This window comes from Aureobasidium subglaciale (assembly GCF_000721755.1).
Source record: "Aureobasidium subglaciale EXF-2481 unplaced genomic scaffold scaffold_9, whole genome shotgun sequence".
Taxonomy (NCBI): Eukaryota; Fungi; Ascomycota; class Dothideomycetes; order Dothideales; family Saccotheciaceae; genus Aureobasidium; species Aureobasidium subglaciale.
In genome coordinates this window covers 24,860-44,753 of record NW_013566986.1, presented here as the reverse complement: position 1 = coordinate 44,753, position 19,894 = coordinate 24,860, and the positions used below count along the sequence as shown (strand labels likewise).

The 19,894-nt window shown below is 50.0% G+C and overlaps 9 protein-coding genes across 9 annotated transcripts; 5 read left to right on the top strand and 4 right to left on the bottom strand.

Annotated features, from left to right (window-relative positions):
• The first annotated feature begins 167 nt into the window (after positions 1-167).
• AUEXF2481DRAFT_676012 (uncharacterized protein) lies at positions 168-3,399 on the top strand. The gene has a single exon (XM_013488855.1). It carries the CDS (start codon positions 386-388, stop codon positions 3,146-3,148), a length of 2,763 nt encoding a protein of 920 aa, XP_013344309.1. The 5' UTR covers positions 168-385; the 3' UTR covers positions 3,149-3,399.
• AUEXF2481DRAFT_675997 (uncharacterized protein) lies at positions 3,265-3,716 on the top strand. The gene has a single exon (XM_013488854.1). It carries the CDS (start codon positions 3,381-3,383, stop codon positions 3,648-3,650), a length of 270 nt encoding a protein of 89 aa, XP_013344308.1. The 5' UTR covers positions 3,265-3,380; the 3' UTR covers positions 3,651-3,716.
• On the top strand, positions 3,400-4,495 carry AUEXF2481DRAFT_676013 (uncharacterized protein). The gene is made up of 3 exons (XM_013488853.1): positions 3,400-3,724; positions 3,783-3,927; positions 3,985-4,495. The coding sequence occupies exons 1-3, from the start codon at positions 3,650-3,652 to the stop codon at positions 4,239-4,241; spliced, it is 477 nt and encodes a 158-aa protein (XP_013344307.1). The 5' UTR covers positions 3,400-3,649; the 3' UTR covers positions 4,242-4,495.
• A 2,066-nt stretch (positions 4,496-6,561) lies between these two features.
• On the bottom strand, positions 6,562-7,515 carry AUEXF2481DRAFT_79394 (uncharacterized protein; the record flags this gene model as incomplete). The annotated part of the gene is made up of 2 exons (XM_013488833.1): positions 7,075-7,515; positions 6,562-7,017 (listed from the first exon to the last, which is right to left on the bottom strand). Exons 1-2 carry the CDS (start codon positions 7,453-7,455, stop codon positions 6,562-6,564), a joined length of 837 nt encoding a protein of 278 aa, XP_013344287.1. The 5' UTR covers positions 7,456-7,515.
• A 1,386-nt stretch (positions 7,516-8,901) lies between these two features.
• Positions 8,902-10,017, top strand: AUEXF2481DRAFT_39405 (uncharacterized protein). Its single transcript, XM_013488734.1, has 2 exons — positions 8,902-9,029; positions 9,084-10,017. The coding sequence occupies exons 1-2, from the start codon at positions 8,982-8,984 to the stop codon at positions 9,786-9,788; spliced, it is 753 nt and encodes a 250-aa protein (XP_013344188.1). The 5' UTR covers positions 8,902-8,981; the 3' UTR covers positions 9,789-10,017.
• A 1,644-nt stretch (positions 10,018-11,661) lies between these two features.
• Positions 11,662-12,582, bottom strand: AUEXF2481DRAFT_4539 (uncharacterized protein; the record flags this gene model as incomplete). The annotated part of the gene is made up of 1 exon (XM_013488586.1): positions 11,662-12,582. The coding sequence occupies one exon, from the start codon at positions 12,580-12,582 to the stop codon at positions 11,662-11,664; it is 921 nt and encodes a 306-aa protein (XP_013344040.1).
• Positions 12,583-13,382: 800 nt separating this feature from the next.
• Positions 13,383-15,589, top strand: AUEXF2481DRAFT_79391 (uncharacterized protein). The gene is made up of 3 exons (XM_013488832.1): positions 13,383-13,942; positions 14,000-14,282; positions 14,340-15,589. The coding sequence occupies exons 1-3, from the start codon at positions 13,780-13,782 to the stop codon at positions 15,535-15,537; spliced, it is 1,644 nt and encodes a 547-aa protein (XP_013344286.1). The 5' UTR covers positions 13,383-13,779; the 3' UTR covers positions 15,538-15,589.
• Positions 15,590-16,127: 538 nt separating this feature from the next.
• AUEXF2481DRAFT_4537 (uncharacterized protein) lies at positions 16,128-17,012 on the bottom strand (the record flags this gene model as incomplete). Its single annotated transcript, XM_013488585.1, has 2 exons — positions 16,128-16,848; positions 16,897-17,012. 2 exons carry the CDS (start codon positions 17,010-17,012, stop codon positions 16,128-16,130), a joined length of 837 nt encoding a protein of 278 aa, XP_013344039.1.
• Positions 17,013-17,843: 831 nt separating this feature from the next.
• AUEXF2481DRAFT_65255 (uncharacterized protein) lies at positions 17,844-18,776 on the bottom strand (the record flags this gene model as incomplete). The annotated part of the gene is made up of 1 exon (XM_013488824.1): positions 17,844-18,776. One exon carries the CDS (start codon positions 18,774-18,776, stop codon positions 17,844-17,846), a length of 933 nt encoding a protein of 310 aa, XP_013344278.1.
• Positions 18,777-19,894: the final 1,118 nt, after the last annotated feature.

The window sequence follows — 19,894 nt, the reverse complement described above, 5'->3', positions numbered from 1 at the left end:
CTTCTCCAATGTACTGTGTGATATCATCTGCAAGCTTCTTTGGAGCCAGCTCCGAAACAAATCCATCCAAGATGCCTGTCGTAGGCAGCAGTCTGCCACGCTGTGTGCAGCAGCTATAAAAACGCCTTCTCGCAGTCGGTAGGTACCTCTTTGCTTGTCTCTCTCTCGTTCCTTCCACACGGCTTTGTCTCTATTTTGGCGCCCCAAATCAGCAAACACCTTGCAGCACTCTTCTCCCGACACTCTTCTCCCGACACTCTTCTCCCAACACTCTTCCCCCGACGCTCTTGCCCCAACACATCTCTCAGATATAACTATCTATTCCAAGTCAAGACTCTTTAATTCTCTCCAACCAAATCACATATCCTCCAGTGAGACCAACATCATGTTTGCCCTCCACAACCACATCTCTGGTTGTTACTACACAACCAACGGCCGCAATCGTACCTATCTCCCTCAGGTCCAGCTGGCCTCTTACACTACCCTCACCCCTCTCTACTTCACCACAAAGCTCTCGCAGACTTTCCAGAACCCATCCACAGGACAGCTATCCGAGGTCCGATACACCTTCCCTCTGTACGATGGGGTTGCCGTTACTGCTTTTGCTTGTACCATCGGCAACAAGATCATCAAAGGTCATGTTGAGCAGAAGGACCAGGCCCGCAAGACTTTCGACGCAGCTGTCAAGAGAGGCGAGAGTGCCGGACTTCTCGAAGCTCTTCCTGTCGGCGTCTTTGGTGTTACTCTTGGAAACATCCCTGCAAACACAACCGTTCGTGTTGATCTCATCTATGGTGGCGAGCTGAAGCACGATGCCGAGATTGATGGCTTGCGCTACATGCTACCCACCTCGATCGCTCCTCGTTATGGCAACTACCCTGGCCAACTTCTCCCGCTGGACTCGGCTGTTGTCAAGAACATGAAGATCGTTGTCGATGTCGACATGAAAGACTGCACCATTCGCAAAGTCCAATGTCCCTCCAACCATCCCATCGCTCTCGACATTGGCACCCTTTCTACGACCCTTAAGCCTACTGCCGACATGTCAAAAGCTTCCGTGTCCTTGACCCACAACACGACTGAGCTTGGTTCAGACTTCATCCTGCAGGTCGTGATTGATGACATTGACTCCCCGAGGGCTATCATCGAGAAGCATGCTCTGCCCAACCGTCAGGCCCTCATGGTTACCTTTGTACCACGCTTCAACCTCAAGCCCATCAAGCCCGAGATCATCTTCATCGCCGATCAGAGTGGTAGCATGCATGGTACGAAGAACACTGCTCTTGTCGCTGCTCTGAAGACGTTTATCAAGTCCCTTCCGTCTGGAATTCGCTTCAACATATGCGCTTTCGGGAGTCGCCATGACTTTCTATGGGAAAAGAGCATGCCTTACAATCAGGAGAACTACACTCAAGCTTTGCACTTTGTGCAAAGCTTTACTGCCAGCTACGGTGGTACGGAGCTTCTGCGCCCTGTCAAGGCTGCTTTCGAGTCACACCTCTCCATTATGCCCTTGGAGCTGGTCGTTCTTACTGACGGCGAGATATGTGCAGAGTCTCAGCTGTTTGAATACGTCAACGATCAGATTCACAAGGAGAAGGTCGATGCTCGTTGCTTCGTGCTCGGTGTTGGCAGTGATGTTTCTCATACTTTGGTCGAAGGCTTCGCTCGCGCTGGCAATGGTGTCGCTCAGTTCATCACTGATGGCGAAGTCATGGACTTCAAGGTCGTTCGCATGCTCAAGGCCGCTCTGTACCCACACATCAAGGACTACCGTTTGGAAGTCAAGTATGATGAGACTGACGACTTTGAGATGGTCAAGACCGAATCACCGAAACAGGCAACCGTTATTCCTGAGAATCAGCCAAAGGCGCCCATCTCGCTATTCGACAAATCTGCCAACCTCAAGGATGTCCCTGCCAACAACATTGATCGCTATGCTCATCTTCCCAATATCACCATTCCCGAGCTTATCCAAGCCCCTCACGTCATCCCTCCTGTGTTGCCCTTCAACCGTACAACCGTGTACCTGCTCATGCAGAGCACAAAGCAGATGCCCAAGTCTGTCATTCTGCACGGCACCTGTTCTGAGGGTCCATTGACGCTGGAGATCCCTGTCAAGAGGGTCAATGACCCCAACTACACCGTCAATACCTTGTCAGCCAAGAAAGCTGTTCAAGAGCTTGAAGAGGGTAGAGGCTGGTTGATCAGTGCTCAGGAGTCTGATGAACTCGTCAAGGACAAGTGTCCCTCTCGTTTTGACGAGCTGATTGAGAAGGAAGTCGTTCGCATCGGTACCGAGTATCAGGTCGCCAACAAATGGTGCTCATTTGTGGCTGTCCAGCGATATCAAAAGGTTAATAGCGACGGCGAGACTCTCACTGCAAAGGCTACTTCGGATGATCTGATTGAGCCAAATCTATTCGAATTCGACGACACCTCCACAGAGGAGAGTGATGAGGATATTGAATGTAACATGTTCGATTCTAGTTCTTCCAGGCAAATGTCCAGGGCGGACTTTGTCTCTAGCCCTGCCAGCGCGCGTATGAGGCGGCGCGCGAGAGAACCCGGAAGCGCTATACTTACTAGCAGCGTCGAAGACGTCCAAGCCAGTCCTACGGCTCCTAAGAAAAAGGCTAGCAGTCAAGATTTCGATGCTCTTCGCATGCCTGTTTATAGACCCCGTCGCGGTGAAAGTCGCGGCGGAGGTTATAGCGATGGTGCACCTTACCCCGTGCCGCCGGGTTTCTCAGCCCAAGGTACCATGAGATTCATGCAGTCTCACACGTCAGCCTGTGTTGCCATGAGTCAGCCGAGCGAGGACGAAGCTCTCTCCATCCCTGACAACGACACCCTCGCTACCGTGCGTACTCTGCTCGATCTCCAGGCCTTTGATGGATATTGGGAGTGGACTCCTGCTCTGGCTACCTTCTTTAGTGAAGTCCTGGCTATAGTCAAGGCCACTAGATCTACTGAGGATCCGATGCTGGCTACTGTTCTGGTACTGGCTTGGCTGAAGTCATCGGCTGAAGAGTACCATGGCCTCTGGGATATGGTCGCCGAGAAAGGTTTAGGTTGGCTTGGTGGACAGGAAGATTCTGAGGACCTTATGCTCGCTGCCATGAATGCTTTCGCTGGTGGCGCTTGAAGTCGAAGGTTCGAAGTGTCACTGAGCAAGAAGGAATGGAGGGCGGAGTAGGAAAGAGAGAAAGAGGGATCGATGAGTAGGCTCCCTTTACGACCAGATAGCTAATGTAAGTTACTTGAATAATTTTGGTCACCAACTGACGAGCACTGAGTGTGAGTGTGAGTAAACTGTCTTCTCCTCGAACGATCGAAGGCGTTTGATTGCCCAGTCGTTTCATGCCCTAGTCCGGGTCATGCAATTGTTTCTCCTCTGGCCGGAGGTATTGTTAGGGTTTCTCATGAGGCCGCGTATCCGAGAGTTGTCGCATGCTCCCACGGTTGATCGTGCTTTCCCATATATCGCGGGTGTCAAAAACGCTTTCGGACCGGGTCCTCCACTTTTCCACCAACGACCATATATTCTTCTCCAACATGAACACTATTGTTGTTTTGTCAAACAGATACAACTCTTGACATATAATTACCATCTCCTTGGATACTCTTCTAGGTATTCTTCAGCATAATGTCTTCAATCTCACAATACGAAAGCGAGTTACGCCAACTCTCATGGCTATGGGCCTATTGCTACGACACAAAAGTAAGAAAGATGATCCAGATCATTCGAGAACTTTTGATTGAGCATTCGATGTACACAGGACTGGGAGAAGTTACACACAATCTGCTCGTCAGAATTCAAAATGTTCTACGGTGAACTAGACCCTCATCTTGGTGACAAAACCGTCCCGGTTGAAGACTTTATCGCCGAGATGTCTGCCAAAACCGCGCTTGGTGACGCAAGACGTAAGGTTCCTTTTGCCCAATTCCCATTTCTCCTTGCTAACCACTCTTGAATTGCAGTAAAGACACAACACTTCCTCGGCGCTGTGATGTTTGAACAAGGCGAGGAAGAAGGCACCGCGACGGGAACTTGGCAGGTTCAGGGCTTGCATCGTCGTTTTAAAGATGATGGGGAAGTGGTGAGGTGGAATGCTTATAATTATGTACAGCATTTCTATCGCAAAGATGGACAGGGACAGTGGAAGTTGGACGGTCTTAAACCTAGTAGACCGTTGTTTATGGATGGGAAGCCTGGAGACGTTATTGGGGACTTTTGATGGATAGAGACATGAATGCCTTACTAGTTTCTTTGGTCAAGATCAAATGACTTCTGACTGCTGCATGCAACCCTCGCTGCAATGCTCAGAATCTCCTCGTCATCGGTTTCGTCATCTTGAATCAATATCTCAACGGTCTCTTCTCTAATTATCACTACGTCGCAGTCTCCTGCATTATTGTTTGCAGGTTGATGGCGAGCTCGTTCGAATACTGTGTTCGTTCAAAGAAGAGAAGAAAGAAAAGAGACAAAAAATAGCTTCGTAGAGGGCGAGTGAGTTGTGTGGGATTGTATCGTCGTCGAGACTTGATTGCTTGAAACTCACCCTGGGGGTTAAAAGTACACTACTATTCAGAGCATATGTTAAAAATCGCCTTGAGCCAAAATGAAGAATGGGTCTACGTCTGAGATTTCAAATTCCAAGTCTAGGTTTGACCAACATGGAGGTTGGAAATAGCGCGCTGACTTGGTCTGGAGATGTCTGAGGCTCGTTCATTTCGGGGGTATCATGTCGAAAAAACAGTGTCGCGACCATGGAGCTGGGTCTCTAGATCAGAGAATTTCGAAGATTGTTTGCCAGCTTGAGGAAGCGATTTGTTTTGACGAAATGACCACCCCAGTGTCAGGGATATGCATACTTGTGGGAAGGAACTGCGGTGAGATGTTTGGTAATTTGGCCATCTTTAACTTGAGCGATTGTGTTGAAATCAAGCATTAAGCAGAAGCGCTCCAATAGAATCGCATGTCTAAGTACATGGATGCTTTGAAGTGTTCAATGAGGTACCCTAGAGTTCTTCGTAATCAAGTACAAACAATAAGATGATGAAGCTTGGCAAAAATCTATGTCAAGAACGTCAAAAAATTTCGCTTGGTCTAGTGGTATGACATCTCTCTCACAAGGACACAAAACCGTGCTCGTTATCTAGACAACGAGCAATCGACTGGACTGGCGTGCGCAGAGAAGGCCCTGGGTTCGATCCCCAGAGTGAAAATTCGTTTTGCGCTCACTGTTACCTTCTCGTCTTGCTCGTCAAAGTGATCGCCTCCAAGTAGCCCTCCGAGATTCGATGATCAGTGCCAACTACGATTATAGTCACATCACTGGCCAAATCTGTCAATCACTTTCATTCGCCCATAGGTATTCAGATCAGAACCGAGTACGCGAATCTGTAGGGCATGGGGCTCGAATTTGTGCTCCTTGGACGACTCATCTATAAGTTCGTGGACTTTTGCATCAATCTGCTCGAGCTTCTCTTCCGCGTTGAAAGGCGGTAAGTACAGAGCGAGAGCAGAAGCATACCAGTCTCCAATACGAGTACCGAGATGGACCTTTCTTTGAACTCCAAAATCTGAGTCAAGAACGCGCGGAAGTTTGCTTTGACCGTACCGCTGGTTCAACCTCATTCACAGCTGTGAGCGACAGTGTGTCGCAGCCCACAATGAGCGGTCGAAGGCTGCGGAAGAAGTATAGGTCTCTCGCTTCTTGATCGTGGTGAGATGCGATGCAAGCTTTTCAATCCTGGGGTGCTCATAACCAGGTGCGAACCAAAGCTTTGCATTAGCATCGTCGAGTTCTTGCTGAATGAGGGGGAGTCTTTGGTCTCTGGGAATGGCGGTTGTTCTTGGCGCAAGGTAACCGGCCATGCCGTCAGGAAACTTGCTAAGGTGGTTGCCTCTAAACTGACGACTATTCTGGTCCCTGCTTCCAGATCTTCTACTCGAGCTGTGAGTTGTTCGATGTGGGCGTCACGTTCGCTGAGCTGCAACTTTAGATTCGAGATCTCGCGCAACAAGCTGTCGTTACAGATGTGTTCGCTCGTGGCGCTGTGAACAAAGCATCCTCCAGATTTCATGTTTCCTGTGCCGGCGAACTCATCGTCCCGTGGGCTTGCCCGAGGATTCTCCATCGCTTGATGGTTTGCATTGAGAGCTTGGGTCTAAACTTGAGTTATGACTGCTAGAAGAAATGCAATGTTGTATGTGTGTGGTTTTCAGGTCGCTAAAAGGGATGGTAGGGAGGGAGACACATGTAAACGGAGAAGATCTGAGCGTCTTCTCTACGTGAGTCACATTTGAAGCTTCTGGGGGCCTCGGACCTTGGTAAATCTGTAGCTGGAGCATGTTTCTGTTGGCAATACCTTGTTTCGCGACGCATTGTCATCTTCTCAGACTCAGACTGCTTCGACCAACCACGTCCTGTTCTACCTTGTCACCGATACATACCACTCGCAGGAGCCATCATTAGTCATAATGTAGCATCCGTGAAGGCAATTTGAGCTACCACACAGTCGTTAAGGACAAGGACACTAGTGGGTTTGAGCCTAGGCCTGCAGCGCATGAAGTGCCCGTGGACTGCCTGAGGCATCACAGCTCGCAAACTTCCACCAGGCCCAATTCCAGCTGCCGAAGATATTGACCATCATCCACCTGACAGGACCCGGCATTGGAGGCCAAGCAGCCCACAAGCCACCTTCGAATGTTCTATCCAGGTTGAGGAGAGCGAAGGGTACAACGTCGGTCATGCCAGCCTTTGTGAGAGTCTTCTTACCCCACGCTTTGAAGGTCGCAGCGGCGAGAGAGGCTTCGAGAGAGTCTGGAGTCGGGGTGTTGGGCAAGGTTGCGAAGCAAGCTATGGTGTCGACCTCATGATGGAAGTGATGCTCGAATGGGCGGTGGAAAGAGTCCATGATGTCGACGAGCTCGTTGCCGTCGAAAGACGCAGGTGAGGGGAGGTTGGCTAAGTAGTCGCGGAAGTTTGTGAGACCTTCAAGGAAGGTCTGATGCTCCTAATATGTCTCGTCCCATAGGCCCTTCTCTTTCAAAATGCCGTCGACCTTGGGGAAAAGTTCTGCTTCTTCATCGTCGTGGTGGCTCTTGACGAAGCGATACCACGTCAGGCTGTACCCGATAAAGGCGTGGTGATCCTCGGGTTGAACATGAGGCGCTTGTAGGTAGATGGTGTTGAAGCCTCGAAGAATGGCGTTGTGCAGCAGTGCCATGTGTGTCGCGCCCTTTGTCCAGATGTCTTCCTTCTTGGTCAAGAATTGTGGTGTATGAATGAGTTCGCATGGGCCGTCTGCCCAACTCTGGTCTTTTGAAATATAACCCGTCATGTTGTTGGACTTGCAGGCCAAAAACAGTGCGATGACCACAGCTAAAAAGGTGAGTACGTACGCACGAGGCATCAAGCTGACCCAACTTGGGCAGGGAATCATTTGTAGTCACTGCCATGACTTATGTGTCATCATATCTACACGGTATGCAGCCTGTCAGGCCATGTCACGTCTGTGAAGTTATCAGGTCACTCGCCAATTCGAAGCTCAAAGCGCGGCTGCAGGGCTGATCATCGGCTGCCATTTGATTGGCCGACATTTCCCCCATCACAACTCTTCCTTTCATGGTCGTTGTAACTCTGCACTTGCTTCGGGACATCTCGCCAGGCACACGAGAACCTCTCTTGTTCCGTTGTCAATGTAATACAGGATGGCTTGCCACGGTTCCCTTCGCGATGTCACAGCTCGGGTAACGACATGCGCGACACAGGAAAAAGAGCAAGGGAGACTGAGGTGAGGTAGACCACATTGCGATGAAAGGATGCCCGCTGGAGTTGCATTCGTTGCGATGGCCGAAGTTTGCTATAAAAGATACGCTTTCATGCTAGCAAGATCTGTCTTTCTTCACCATCAAGTTTGGCCAGAATGCCATTCACATTGACTGGAAGATACCAACTTCGCTCTAGGAATCACTAACAAAACCAACGCCTGCGGAGTTCATCCTATGCATGTACAGAAACGACTTCCTACGCGATCCGGCTCTTCCATTCCTCATGTCCGTGGGCAGGACTGCGTCCCGACAACCGGTCATGCTGACTTCTCAGATTGAACTCGAGATCTTTCACTACTGTCAGTGACTCAACAAGGAATGACACTGACCTGGAGGTTGCCTTGCTCATACTCGGGGAGAGAATCAAGAGGAGGAGGGCTGACATCGATACTTATTGTGACCATATCCAGAGTCTCATTCAATACTCTGTACAGACCAAGGCTCGGACTTATCAACACAGTCATATGATGAATATTCTGGATTTACTCAAAAATGCAGAAGACGGAGAGGAAAATGACATCGCAGTATGGCAGCGCCTTGACCGCGAAAGACAGGCGATACGAGCCACCACTGGACGATTGGAGATGCTGATTGGTATTAAGCTGAACATCGAGAGCGACAAGAATGAGCAGCTACAGTCTGATGAACAAGCTGTGGATTGAGATCTGACCATGAGGATGTGCTGTAGTGAACAAGAGCAGTCGATTTGGTAAGTAGACAGTCATATGCGACTCTCGAATGCTCGTTCGTAGAGTGCCAGCAAAGTGCTGCGATTGGTACACGTCACTAAGCTGCAAGGTGACATGTCTCGCTCTTGCAAAGTGCAACAGTTGGAGGGGCTGCAGACGGAGTGGCACATCTTCAGTATTAGAGGATCAGTGCGTGGCGCATCGGTCGAAAGTCATTACTCCTACATTTTCAGCTTTCAACGAGCTGGAATCTTGCAATAGCTCTTTCTTCAGTCCACCAACTCGTGTGAAAATCTTCGTGTTGTTTCTCGGCGTTTGCTCGTTGTGTTGTCGTTTGCATGCCCCACCGTCGCTTCCACATCCATCAATCTTCTATCCCCATCACACCAGACTCGCTTTTACAACATACACTCACAACTTTTTGCTCATCGCACCAAACTCGACTCAACATGGCATCTTTCCAAGGCGTCCCAATCGAGAAGATTCGTGAACACTTCGCAAGTATAAGAACATCCTAGTTGTACGACCAAAAGCTGACTATGGACGATCAGATGCGCGAGGAGTTCAGAAACGAGATGTTCGACAACATGGTCGTTGACTGCATCGATGGGAACTCCGGCCTTTTGTTCGGACAACCTCCCATTCCTCCAGAGCAACGCATCCAGGAACTCGACAGCGACGAAGAACCAGCAGCCGATCCTACCGAAGAAGATCAGGAAAAGAAGAAGGAGAAGAACAAGAAGAAGTACCTCCGCAAGAAAGAAAAGGCTCAGGCTGAGAAGGCTCAAGCCGAGAAGGATGAACTTTTACGCCGACTTTCTGAGCTGAGAGAGCCCGCCATGAAGCGCATTGCTGCTTTGTCTATCAAGGACAAGGAAGCTGCTTCTTCCGCCTCGCCCGCTTCAATCAACCCCGGAGTCAACACAGCTACCGATACAGACGCCCCTCAGCCCAAGCTCTCGAAGCGCCAGAAAAAGACTTTGCTCAAGAAGTCCAAACAAGCCCAGGCTGCTGCTTCCGAATCCGAGACCGCTGGTTCGCTGACTGACGGGAGTCTCGCCACCAAGCCCAAACAGAAAGACACCGAGTCTCGTCATGTCAAGTCTGAGGCCGCTCGAGTCGAGCTGAGCAAGGAAGGAAGTAAAGCTCTTGATGTCGACAGCAAGAAGCAGAGAAGCGGCAAGGGCGTTCTGAAGGAGTCTGAGGCTGAGGTCGAGGATGTGATGGCTACTGTCGCAAAACGCTTTGGTCAGTAAGAGAGTGTCGCAATGTGGGAGAATATGTGCATTTGGAGGGCCTGTCCTTGCTCGTCGAGACCAATACTCTATCTGCTCCTGCTCCGAGCGCTGCTGGTGAGATTTAGTTATTGCAAGAGTGATTGAAGAAGGATTATGCAAGTCTGGGATTGAAAGAGAAAGTTCGTTCTTCTGTCACTCTTTCCCTCCTGCCAACTTCTCACACAAGCAATCGATTTGTGTTCCTGCCTAATTCCTTCATCTCTTTGCTATTCGTTCTATCTCCCTATCACAGATGGTCATGCCAAGCTCGGCGTACTCAAAGATGTTGATTTGCCTCGTGCTTCTCTCGAAAACTTACTCAACATCACCGCGGGCGGCTCGTCCTGCTCGGTAGCGCTTTTGATTGCCGACTGTTATATTGTACTTGTCTTTTGTAACGAGAGGTATAAGCTTTTCTTATAGCCTCCAAGATCTGTCGCGCCCTCTCTCTACGTCAGTACCAATAAGTCTACAAGTTGTGCCATACTATTCTAATTCTGTAAAAACACTGTCACGCAAGGCATTTGTATATTCTTCCAGGCTCTGGGCTCTTGGCTTCGATCTCTTTAAGGAGTCCGAGAACGTCATTCTTTGAACCGTGGCTACAATCTAAATGGCATAGTACTCGGATTCCAATATTGGAGATCTGTATGTCCACACGTTCATGACCCGTGACAAGACGACTCCGCAATCTGCCGTCCGTGTCCCTCCGATACGTGCTCTATACCAGATTTTACCACCTCAACCAAGCAGGCAGCAGAGTAAGGATTGAGCAGGTTTCCTTACATAATCGAACTCCCCCTCTCGTCTCTATTTCTACTGCGTTTCTTGTCTCTTCGTCGATCCTTCCTTTCTTTCATGCACCCTTGCATCGGCTGAGTCTCCCCTCTCCTGTCTCAGTCGCTGACATCATTCATACAGGGTACTTGTCTGGAGATCTTCTTGTCCAGAGCTAAGTCCCCTTCCTCTTTCTGCTTTGTGCGGCACACACTAACTCTGCTCAGCTTCTGGATCTCCGGCCTCTCTCGCCACTCCTTCCAGAGCTAAGTCCCCATCACCCCCTTCCTCTTCCATCCTCTCCTTTTGTTTGCAATTGCTGACTCTGTGTCATCACAGTCGGTAACTCAGACAACCTGTTAGCATGTCACAGTCCCTTGAAAACCTCAGGCTTTTTTCATTCGACTGTGCTTGCTCTTTTTATCTTGAACAGGTTGTCTTTGAGAGAAATAGTAGGAGTTTGACGTCCGCTTTTTGCGTGGCGTCCTCTGAAACAATTTTTGGGACTTTTTTCATCTCATGTCGCGAGATGTGGTCGATTACTTTCTCGTTGGTACTACTGGTTCTGAGGAGCTGGGTGCTGAAGAGGAGATGACTGTGTCTTGATGTGATGTGTGGTGAAAAAGATGGTATGCGTGAGGCGACGCGGCGGCTTTGGACGTTGATGCCGCTGCCTATGCGGAGCACAATATCATCTTACTTGCATGTTTCGGAGAAGGATATAGTATCTGACTGCTTGTGCATCATGTCGCTGCTGATGCGACATAGCAAACTGTTCTCTTGACGTTCGAGCGCCTTTAGTAACGTCAAAAGCCAACGTCTCAACCTTTGAACCTCGACCGGTTTTGAAAATTTCAACGAGCCCTCGATCAACCTAGCCAGAAGTCTCATCAACTCTCAAGCACAGTCGGTCTGGCCTCTTAGCTGCAGCACTTCGAAGACTAGGGTTATTAGGAACTGAAACTGAAGACAAAGATGTAATAGTGCAAATGCGATTAATTAGTGTAGCGTAAAAGGACGTAACGATATTCCGGAATGTCAAATATAACTCCCATAGAGGCCCATGGTAGGCCGATCAAAATCCATGCTTTGCGAACTCCTTCTCAGTCCAATCCCAGAGCTCGTTCGCGAGTTTGTCATTGCTGAGAATCGCTTGAGTGTACTCGGTGCCCTTTTTCGTGTAGAAGCCACCATGTTTCACTGACTCTTTCTTTGCGGTACTCGCCCACAGTTGCATCTTCGCACCTTGATGGACATCGGTCAGGAAGGGACCCAAGAAAGTCATCAAAGCCCAGCCCACATATGGTCTTCTCGTCCTCAAGTTATCCCAGATACCGGTGTTTACCTCACCAGGATGAAGAGCAACCGACTTGATTGTGGGATACTTCTCGGCAGTGACCTTGCTGAAGAAGTAGTTTGCAAGTTTGGATTGACCGTATCTGGCGATGGAACTGGTCTCGGGCATGGGGGTCTTGAGTTTGCTGAATACAATACCCTCGGTAGGGGCTTGTTTGAACAGTTCGGAGCTGAGATTGACGATGCGAACGTCACTGCCGGGCTGTTCTGCAGTCTTGCGCAGGAGAGGAAGCAAGAGCTTAGTAAAGAGTGTGGGACCCATGTAGTTGCTGCCGAACTGATCTTCGTAACCTTCGGTGGTCAGACCAGGGGCGGCTCCAGTAGCGCCAGCGTTGTTCATGAGGATATCCAGATGGTTGTTCTCTGCCAAAATGCGATCGGCTGCCTTCTTGACTGATGCAAATGACGCCATGTCAATTTCGAGGAAGTGGATTTTTCCTTGGGCTGATGGAACATCTTTCTCGATATCCTTGATGGCAGCGTTACCGCGCTGGCTTGTTCTGGCGGAAAGGTAAATCTTCTCTGGGTTGTGCTTGACAAGCTGGTGTACGCTCTCTTTGCCGAGACCGCTGCTGCCACCAGTCACAATGATGGTTTTTCCCGAAAGGTCGGGAATGTCTTTGGCGGGATTGAACTGCATGTTGCGAGCAATATGTGGTACGGACTATCGGCGTTGGACGCGGTTGGATCTCTTGATGCGATGTTGTCTGAGTGAATGAATCCGGGTTCTGCAGATGATGTTCGTGGACAAAGTTGCTGTAGGCTCTTGGGGAGTTCGTCGGAGGAAGTTGCTGTGAGAAATTTTGGTAATTACAAGTGCTGCCGAGGTCTGATGATTCTGATGATTATGCGTCAACGAGTGGGGTTGACCTTATATATCATGCTGGAAATGTCAGTTGCTCGACAGGGCCACAACGGTCAAGGCGCCGGAAGCATGAGACGCCGTGTCGAACGCATGGCAATTTCTCGAAAAGCTTGCACCGTCTATCCTATCGGTGCAATTGGTAATTACAATCTGGGCTCATCTATCTGGATGTTTCGCGAGCAAGGGACAATGGAAGTGTGATTAGGCTTTTACTTGCTATGGGCTTTCGGGTGAGCCCGTGACCGAGCGGGCAAACGTGTTCCCGCCTCTACGAGGCCAACCGCTCTCCCTTGTCAACAACTTCCTTTGACACACCCATGCCCGGATCATGCGACAGTCGTAGAGCGCCTTGTGGTCGACTGAGGCAAGGCTTGTACGCGCCGAATCGACTGTCGAGCAGGATCGCAATTGAATATTGCGCAGGACTGTAAAATATGAGAACAGTCTTCACTTTGCCTACATTCAAGGAAGACAACCGTCCAGCATGGGATCAAAAAGCCCGACTCAAGGGGTGAGATTGTGATGTTGACTCATCATGTTCGTCGCTGGACTGGATTAAACCGTTCTAGCCTCGGTTTCGCTCTTCGCATCCTTGGCACCGACAACGTTGTTGAATCATCATTGCATTTTTGCAACATTCTGATGATTCATATCAGACATCTCTCGTGGACTTTGATCTTGCTGCAAAAACCAACAGACACGATCCGCTCGGACGAACGATCACTCCGAACAAAAGTCTATCCTATCTCAAGCTGCAAACAATAGGCCGACTTGCCATCTTGCACCATTGCCTCCTGATGTTTCAACACATGTCGGGAGAACATATCGATATGATTATCAATCTCGAGTTGTAGGTGCCTGGAGAGTTGTATGATACATAAGCAACGGCAACTCATATTCTTTCGAGAAACTAAGTACAAACCAATATCGTGAACACATTACAGAGTGACATCATTACAGACATCAATCATCATGTCTCTAATTTCAGAGAACAAGCCCGACTCGTACGAAAAGGACCTCGAAGATGGACGTGCAGTCACTCCCGACCAGAAAGAGGAAGAATTTGACAGAGGCATGCCAAAGTGGAAATGGTTTCTAGTCTGTGTTGGCATCTACACGGCCGCACTTCTATACGGTAAGTGCTCGCATGAATGTTTGCTTGCCTTAATAGCTTTGCTGACGTTCTCAAAAGGTCTTGACACGACCATTGCAGCAGATGTCCAAGGGCCTATCCTCGAAGCTTTCGGCGATATCGAGAAGCTTTCATGGGTGGGCATTGGTTTCCCCATGGGCTCGGTATCGATCGTTCTGCTTGTCGGAGCTTTATATGCACTGTTCGATATCAAGTGGCTATTCATTGGCAGTCTGGTACTCTTTGAAGCCGGTAGCGCTCTCTGCGGTGCTGCTCCTGACATGAATGCTCTCATTGTTGGTAGAGTCGTTGCTGGCATGGGCGGAGCAGGCATGTACCTTGGGTAGGTCACAGGCTTCGAACCTTCCGTAAAGTTGTTGCTTGCTAACATATTTGACAGTGCCTTGACATACATCACAACATTCACGAGCAAGAAAGAGCAACCTATCTACAACGCCCTGATCGGTCTGTGCTGGGGTGCAGGCAGTATCCTCGGACCTGTCGTCGGCGGAGGCTTCGCTGTCAGCTCTGCTACCTGGAGATGGGCCTTTTACATCAACCTGCCCCTAGCAGCCATCAGCTCGCCCGTATATCTCTTCCTCTTCCCGTCTTATAACCCCAAGCCGGAACTGAGTGTCATGCAAAAGCTCGCCACAATCGACTGGCTGGGTGCTTTTCTATTTGCAGGCATCTTCGCGATCTTGCAAGTCGCGCTGACCTTTAGCGGCTCTCTCTGGAAGTGGGATGAAGCAGGTCCCATCGCACTTTGGGTCGTATTTGCTGTCTTCTTGCTCGCCTTTGTTGTTCAGCAAGGCTTCAGCATTGGTACAACAACTGAGCGCCGCCTCTTCCCCGTACATTTCCTCAAGAGCAGAACAATGTGGCTGCTCTACACTGGAACTGCAGCATCATCTACTGGACTCGCACTCGGTGTCTACTACATTCCAGTCTTCTTCCAATTCACAAAGGGCGATTCGCCTATCAAGGCTGCTGTACGACTACTTCCCTACATCTGCGTCTTCGTGGCTTCGGTCATGTTGAGTGGTGGTCTTTTGCCAGCTTTCGGTCGCTACCAGCCTTTCTACATCTTGACTGGTATCCTGTTGATCATCGGCGGCGCCTTGATGCATACCGTTCACGTCGACACCTCTGTAACAAGCATCTACGGCTTCGAAGTTCTCATGGCCTTCGGAGCAGGAATGAGCATGCAAGTAGCCTACTCCGTCGCCGTCGCCATCGTCGACAAATCAGACACCCTCAACGCTGTCGGCTTTATCAATGTAGCTCAAATCGGCTCCTTATCCATCGGTCTCTCTATTGCCGGCTGCCTGTACCAAAACATCGGCTTTGACAATATCAAGACCGCTCTGTCGGCGTACAATTTCTCGGATACAGGGATTAGAGCTGCGCTTGGGGGTGCTCATTCTACCATCTTGGCTGGTGGGGATAGAGTGCTGCAGGGCTTGGTGCTTGAGGCTATTGCTGCCACGCTGAGGGATATTTGGGTGCTTACTATTGCTGCTGGTGCGGTTGCTCTTGTTAGTGGCTTGTTCATGAAGAGGGAGAAGTTGAATTTAGAGATGACTGCTGGAGGTTGAGAATCAATCATGAGTTCGCATACTACTAATCATTGAAGCCTGTTAATTTGGGGGGGGGGGGGGTTCGTTATTTTTCTACGTATTTTTTAATAGAGGTTATGGTAATGACGAAATTTATCTCACAAATTACTCCGTGCTTGTTGTATCGGGATAGCTGCCTTTGAAGTATTGATGTCGCGCTCTTCAGAGTAGAGCGCGTTGTCTCGATAAACATTCATGTAATGACCGAAAAGTACGAACGTCCTCACACTCATTTCTGCTCGAGGAAGTCAACGACGATTGAGGGGTTAGCACCGATCTACACTTTCCACACACACGTTGTAATCTGCTATCAAAGCATGTAACCGTATGCCCAGCTGAAGTAAATTTGAAAGACGGTCGAACACAAGTAGAGTGTTTTAGGTACGAAGCGATAATTCATGCGCAGTAATGTTCATTCGACGATCTAAGCGATTGCTACATTAGAGCTAGTGTATAAATCGTTCCCTTCAGGTTATGACGAAAAAAAAGACGGCAATCTCCTCACACGTCAAAGTCGTAAGCCATCCCATACATCACCTCGTCAGAAACTTTGACAGGGTCCCAATGATTTATAACGAAGTCAACAACTGTCTGGGATGACGTGGCTTTCTATTTTTCGGACAAAGAAGTCCATTTGGATGCTCATGGTACTTGCAGGTACTGATGACTGGTACCTGATCTCTTCTGGCTTGGTCGTGGCCGTGACGGTCGAGGAGGGCGGCTGGAAGATCCGCAGTGAAACGGGCTGAGATGGGTGCCTCAGAAGTATCTCGCTTGAGCCAGTCTTTGTGGCCATACCAGACATGGAGATCCACCAGTAGCTTTCTGAGTGGTGAAGTATGACAAGGCTTGTCAAAGATCAAATTAGGCAAGGTGAGATCGACACGGCCTTCCACGATGATTTGGTTTAGGATAGCGTCGACCACGGCATTCTTGAACTCGCAGTCGAGTAACTTCTCGCCCAGAAGGTATGCCTGGCCTAGAGCATCCAATCTTGTATCTTGGATTCTGATGGTTTCGCTCACGAGATGACCCGAGTACACCCATTCGGTGTAGAGCTTGAACGCTGCCGGGTCCGCTTCTAGGCAAATCACAGCGTTTACCTTGGGACTTTGCGGTACCACAGGTTCATCCTCGTTCTTGATAAGGCTCGGGGCGGAATCTGCCGTCAGTAGCGCCTTGAAGAAAGGACTACAGTGCTCGAGTATGTTCTGGTGGATGCCAAAGTCCATGGCACCATGACCCCTGAGACCACTGGTGACGTGAACAGTGATGAGAGGGAGCGATGGGCTATTCAGAGTCAGTCTGGAACAAAGACCATAGAAGGCAGTCACTCACCTCATAAGAACCACACGTTCTTCTGGCTCAACTTCAGAGAAAGAGCAGGCTGCTTTGAGGGATCTGATGGCGCTAGCAGACAACAGGCCAACTCCCTTAGCGATTGACGGATCCATGTCCGTCAGACGTTGTTCTTCAAAGGATATGTGTTGGTACCCAGCAAGAAACGGAAATGACAAACAGAAGTCTGAGTGGCCGCTATGACGGTCTACTGCGATTGTACAGGGCAGCGAGGCGAAATTCGGACGGTATTTAGGCTGGTTTGAGACATGCGCCGGCGCAGACATGATGGGCCGGAGAAACAGGCGCGATGCGACAAGACGCGAGTGCGGGAGTCTGGAAATGAAGTTGCAATGTGACGCGGTGAGTTGTCAGAGCAGCGACTTCCCTCTCTGACAACAACAACAAGTGAGGATGGAAGCCATGATCGCTTTCCGCCACTTCGCTAACCAAAACACAGACCATCCTGCTCCTACCTAACACCAGTGGATCTCATTGGTCTCTGTTAAAAATGAAGACGCATTCGCACCTAATCCTGCGGAGAGTCTCGTTGACGTCTCCGACTCAAATGCACTTCCCAAAATCACCATTATGATGTAGGTTTGCTGGGAATGCTACACCATTTTAGTAAGTCGAAAGGGCATGCTATAGTCAACCAGTCCAGTTGACCTCTGCACAGCCTTCCTTCATCCGTACAAATGTAAGATACGCCGGAAGTGCTCGTCCGTCGTGACTCAAATCAATGCGAGCACATGATAGTGGCACTCAAGGCCTGTAGAAGAGACAAAAAGTGGTATTAACCATCCTATGAATACACAAGCGAGCCCAGTATACGCCATCCTCGCCGCCATGAAAAAGCAAACTCATTATGTACATCTCCAACGCCTGTTCCCGTAATCATCGCTTATCCCACCAACGCCTTGTCGTAATGCACTCGCCACGGATCTTCAAAGCTCTTTCGGACTCGGCATCGCAGCACCATTTCCTTCACCCTTGCTCAAGATGGCAAATCTCAGAATGACTTCTGAACAGGTGACCAAGATTGATATGACAATCAGTACGATGACGATCCATGTGATCTTGGTCATCTTGGTGTCGGCGATTGCGTCTGATAGAATCTCGGCAAGGTCCAAGAAGACTTTACAGCGTTCGTTGAGGACTTGGATGCGAGGCTTGATCTCGAGATATTCGCGAACGGCGGCGTAGAGCGGCAATAGCGTTGGTTCACTGTCCCAGAAGAAGTTTGGTGTGTCAAGCATGTTGGAGCTGAGGTTGACATCGACACGACCTTGGAAGAGCTTGCCAACAAGACTGACAACTTGACTGCGGCTCATACCAAGGCGGCCTTCTAGAGCAAGCTTACGAGGTACGTATTGAGCCTCAGACATGGTACGCTGCATACGCTCCTCAAAGTAGCTGAGTTTAGTCGACTGTGAGATAGCATGGCTCATAGCCAGCTTAATCATGTGGTCGCTTGTACGTAGTGTGATCATGTCGTTGAATATGCGGGGCTTGTCGATGTCGGCGTTGTACTCGAAATGGAAGTCCTCGGTCTCGAAGTCGGCTTCACTGAGCGGTCGTGATACAAGTCCAAGAGGGTTGGTCAGTGCTGGCGTAGAAGTAGTGCTAAGCTTTGTCGGGATATTTGAGGAGCTGCTGAAGGTCAGGTCGGCCAGGATGTCCTTCTCTTGATGTGCAGTAAAGTTCCAAAAGACGGCGACACCGTAGCTGAAGACGTAGAGTTCGGCGACGGAGAGGGCATCGGCGATGGTGCTTTGCCCAGGATTTGACAAGTCACTCGAGTGGCTGTGACGGCGGAAGTTTGGTTCTTCGTGGTCGCGGGCATTACCATGGACCGTATACTCATCACTCTCCTCCATCCAGCCTTCTCGGTGATCACGGCGCTCGTTGGCCTCGATTTGTTCGTCCAAAATGCTACGACCTCCAGGGTTCTTCAAGACAGGACTACTGCGGATACGATAGCCATCGCTACCGCCGAGCAGGGGCAACTGGTAGACAGCATACAGGCAGTCGTCGTATAGTTTCGTGCGAGCACCGTGTTGCTCTCTTACAAAGTCGGCCGTTGCGCGAAGACGGTAGCTTTGAGCAGTGCAGTAGGCCGTCACTCTAGCCAGTTTGTCCGCACGACTTGCCTTTGGTAGGCGCTCGGCATAACTCTTGTCTCCGAGCCTGGGAGCTTTTCGGCGGCGCAGTTGCTCATCTGAAGGTGGAGCCTCGTCCTCGTCTTCTTCGTCTTCCTCGGATGGAGTCTTTTCACTTGTTTCGGGAAGCAAGACGAGTTTCTCGCTGACTTTACTACTTCGCGCTGGGATATGGGGGCCTCCGACGGGAATGCTGAGCGAGCGACCTGCTAGTTTTGGGTCCAGAGGGTGTCGGCCGCTGGGAGTGCGCGTATGTTGTGCGGGTCTGAGGCCGCCCGGAGGACCACGTCGCTGAGCAGAGGGAATGTCGGAAGAGAACTGCAGGACATTGTCGACCGAGATGAGTTTGGTGGTGCCGGTACGAGGGAGGGTATTCGGCCGCTGAGGCTGCTGTTCGCGCGCGTCCGTGACCTGGCAGGACATTGTTAGCAGGTGCTGTCGGGCGGACGTGTTGCAGTCAGACAAACCAGCACGGTCGGGCCTCGCTTCTTCACTGGTGCAGCCATTGTTTGCGCTACTTTGCTGTGAACGACTCGAGTCTAGGCAAAACGAACCTTCCAACAATAATCTCGTTTCCACTTTTGCCAAGTGCTTGTCGTCAAGAAACTCCTTCCCCACACACGTCACCACGCATCCACCTGCACGCAGCACATGCTCCCACCAGTCACACCTGTCATTCTCGACTCGACTTTCGGAACTCCTTCTTCTTCTTCTCAACACATGTACAAAGCATGTCGCAACTATCATCTATGTTGGCATACAGACAGACCCATTAACAAAAGTGACGACTCCCAGGTATCACTAACAACAAAGCCCTGAGCAGAACATCTCCACTA

What these genes read in the sequence shown, in the direction of transcription:
- AUEXF2481DRAFT_676013 (XM_013488853.1), top strand. Translation starts at nt 3,650, where the DNA reads ATGTCTTCAATCTCACAATACGAAAGCGAGTTACGCCAACTCTCATGG. An exon ending in CCTATTGCTACGACACAAAA is followed by an intron (nt 3,725 to 3,782) that starts GTAAGAAAGATG and finishes CGATGTACACAG; the next exon opens with GACTGGGAGAAGTTACACAC. An exon ending in CGCGCTTGGTGACGCAAGAC is followed by an intron (nt 3,928 to 3,984) that starts GTAAGGTTCCTT and finishes CTTGAATTGCAG; the next exon opens with TAAAGACACAACACTTCCTC.
- AUEXF2481DRAFT_676012 (XM_013488855.1), top strand. Translation starts at nt 386, where the DNA reads ATGTTTGCCCTCCACAACCACATCTCTGGTTGTTACTACACAACCAAC.
- AUEXF2481DRAFT_675997 (XM_013488854.1), top strand. Translation starts at nt 3,381, where the DNA reads ATGCAATTGTTTCTCCTCTGGCCGGAGGTATTGTTAGGGTTTCTCATG.
- AUEXF2481DRAFT_79391 (XM_013488832.1), top strand. Translation starts at nt 13,780, where the DNA reads ATGTCTCTAATTTCAGAGAACAAGCCCGACTCGTACGAAAAGGACCTC. An exon ending in CACGGCCGCACTTCTATACG is followed by an intron (nt 13,943 to 13,999) that starts GTAAGTGCTCGC and finishes CGTTCTCAAAAG; the next exon opens with GTCTTGACACGACCATTGCA. An exon ending in GGAGCAGGCATGTACCTTGG is followed by an intron (nt 14,283 to 14,339) that starts GTAGGTCACAGG and finishes CATATTTGACAG; the next exon opens with TGCCTTGACATACATCACAA.
- AUEXF2481DRAFT_39405 (XM_013488734.1), top strand. Translation starts at nt 8,982, where the DNA reads ATGGCATCTTTCCAAGGCGTCCCAATCGAGAAGATTCGTGAACACTTC. An exon ending in AGAAGATTCGTGAACACTTC is followed by an intron (nt 9,030 to 9,083) that starts GCAAGTATAAGA and finishes ATGGACGATCAG; the next exon opens with ATGCGCGAGGAGTTCAGAAA.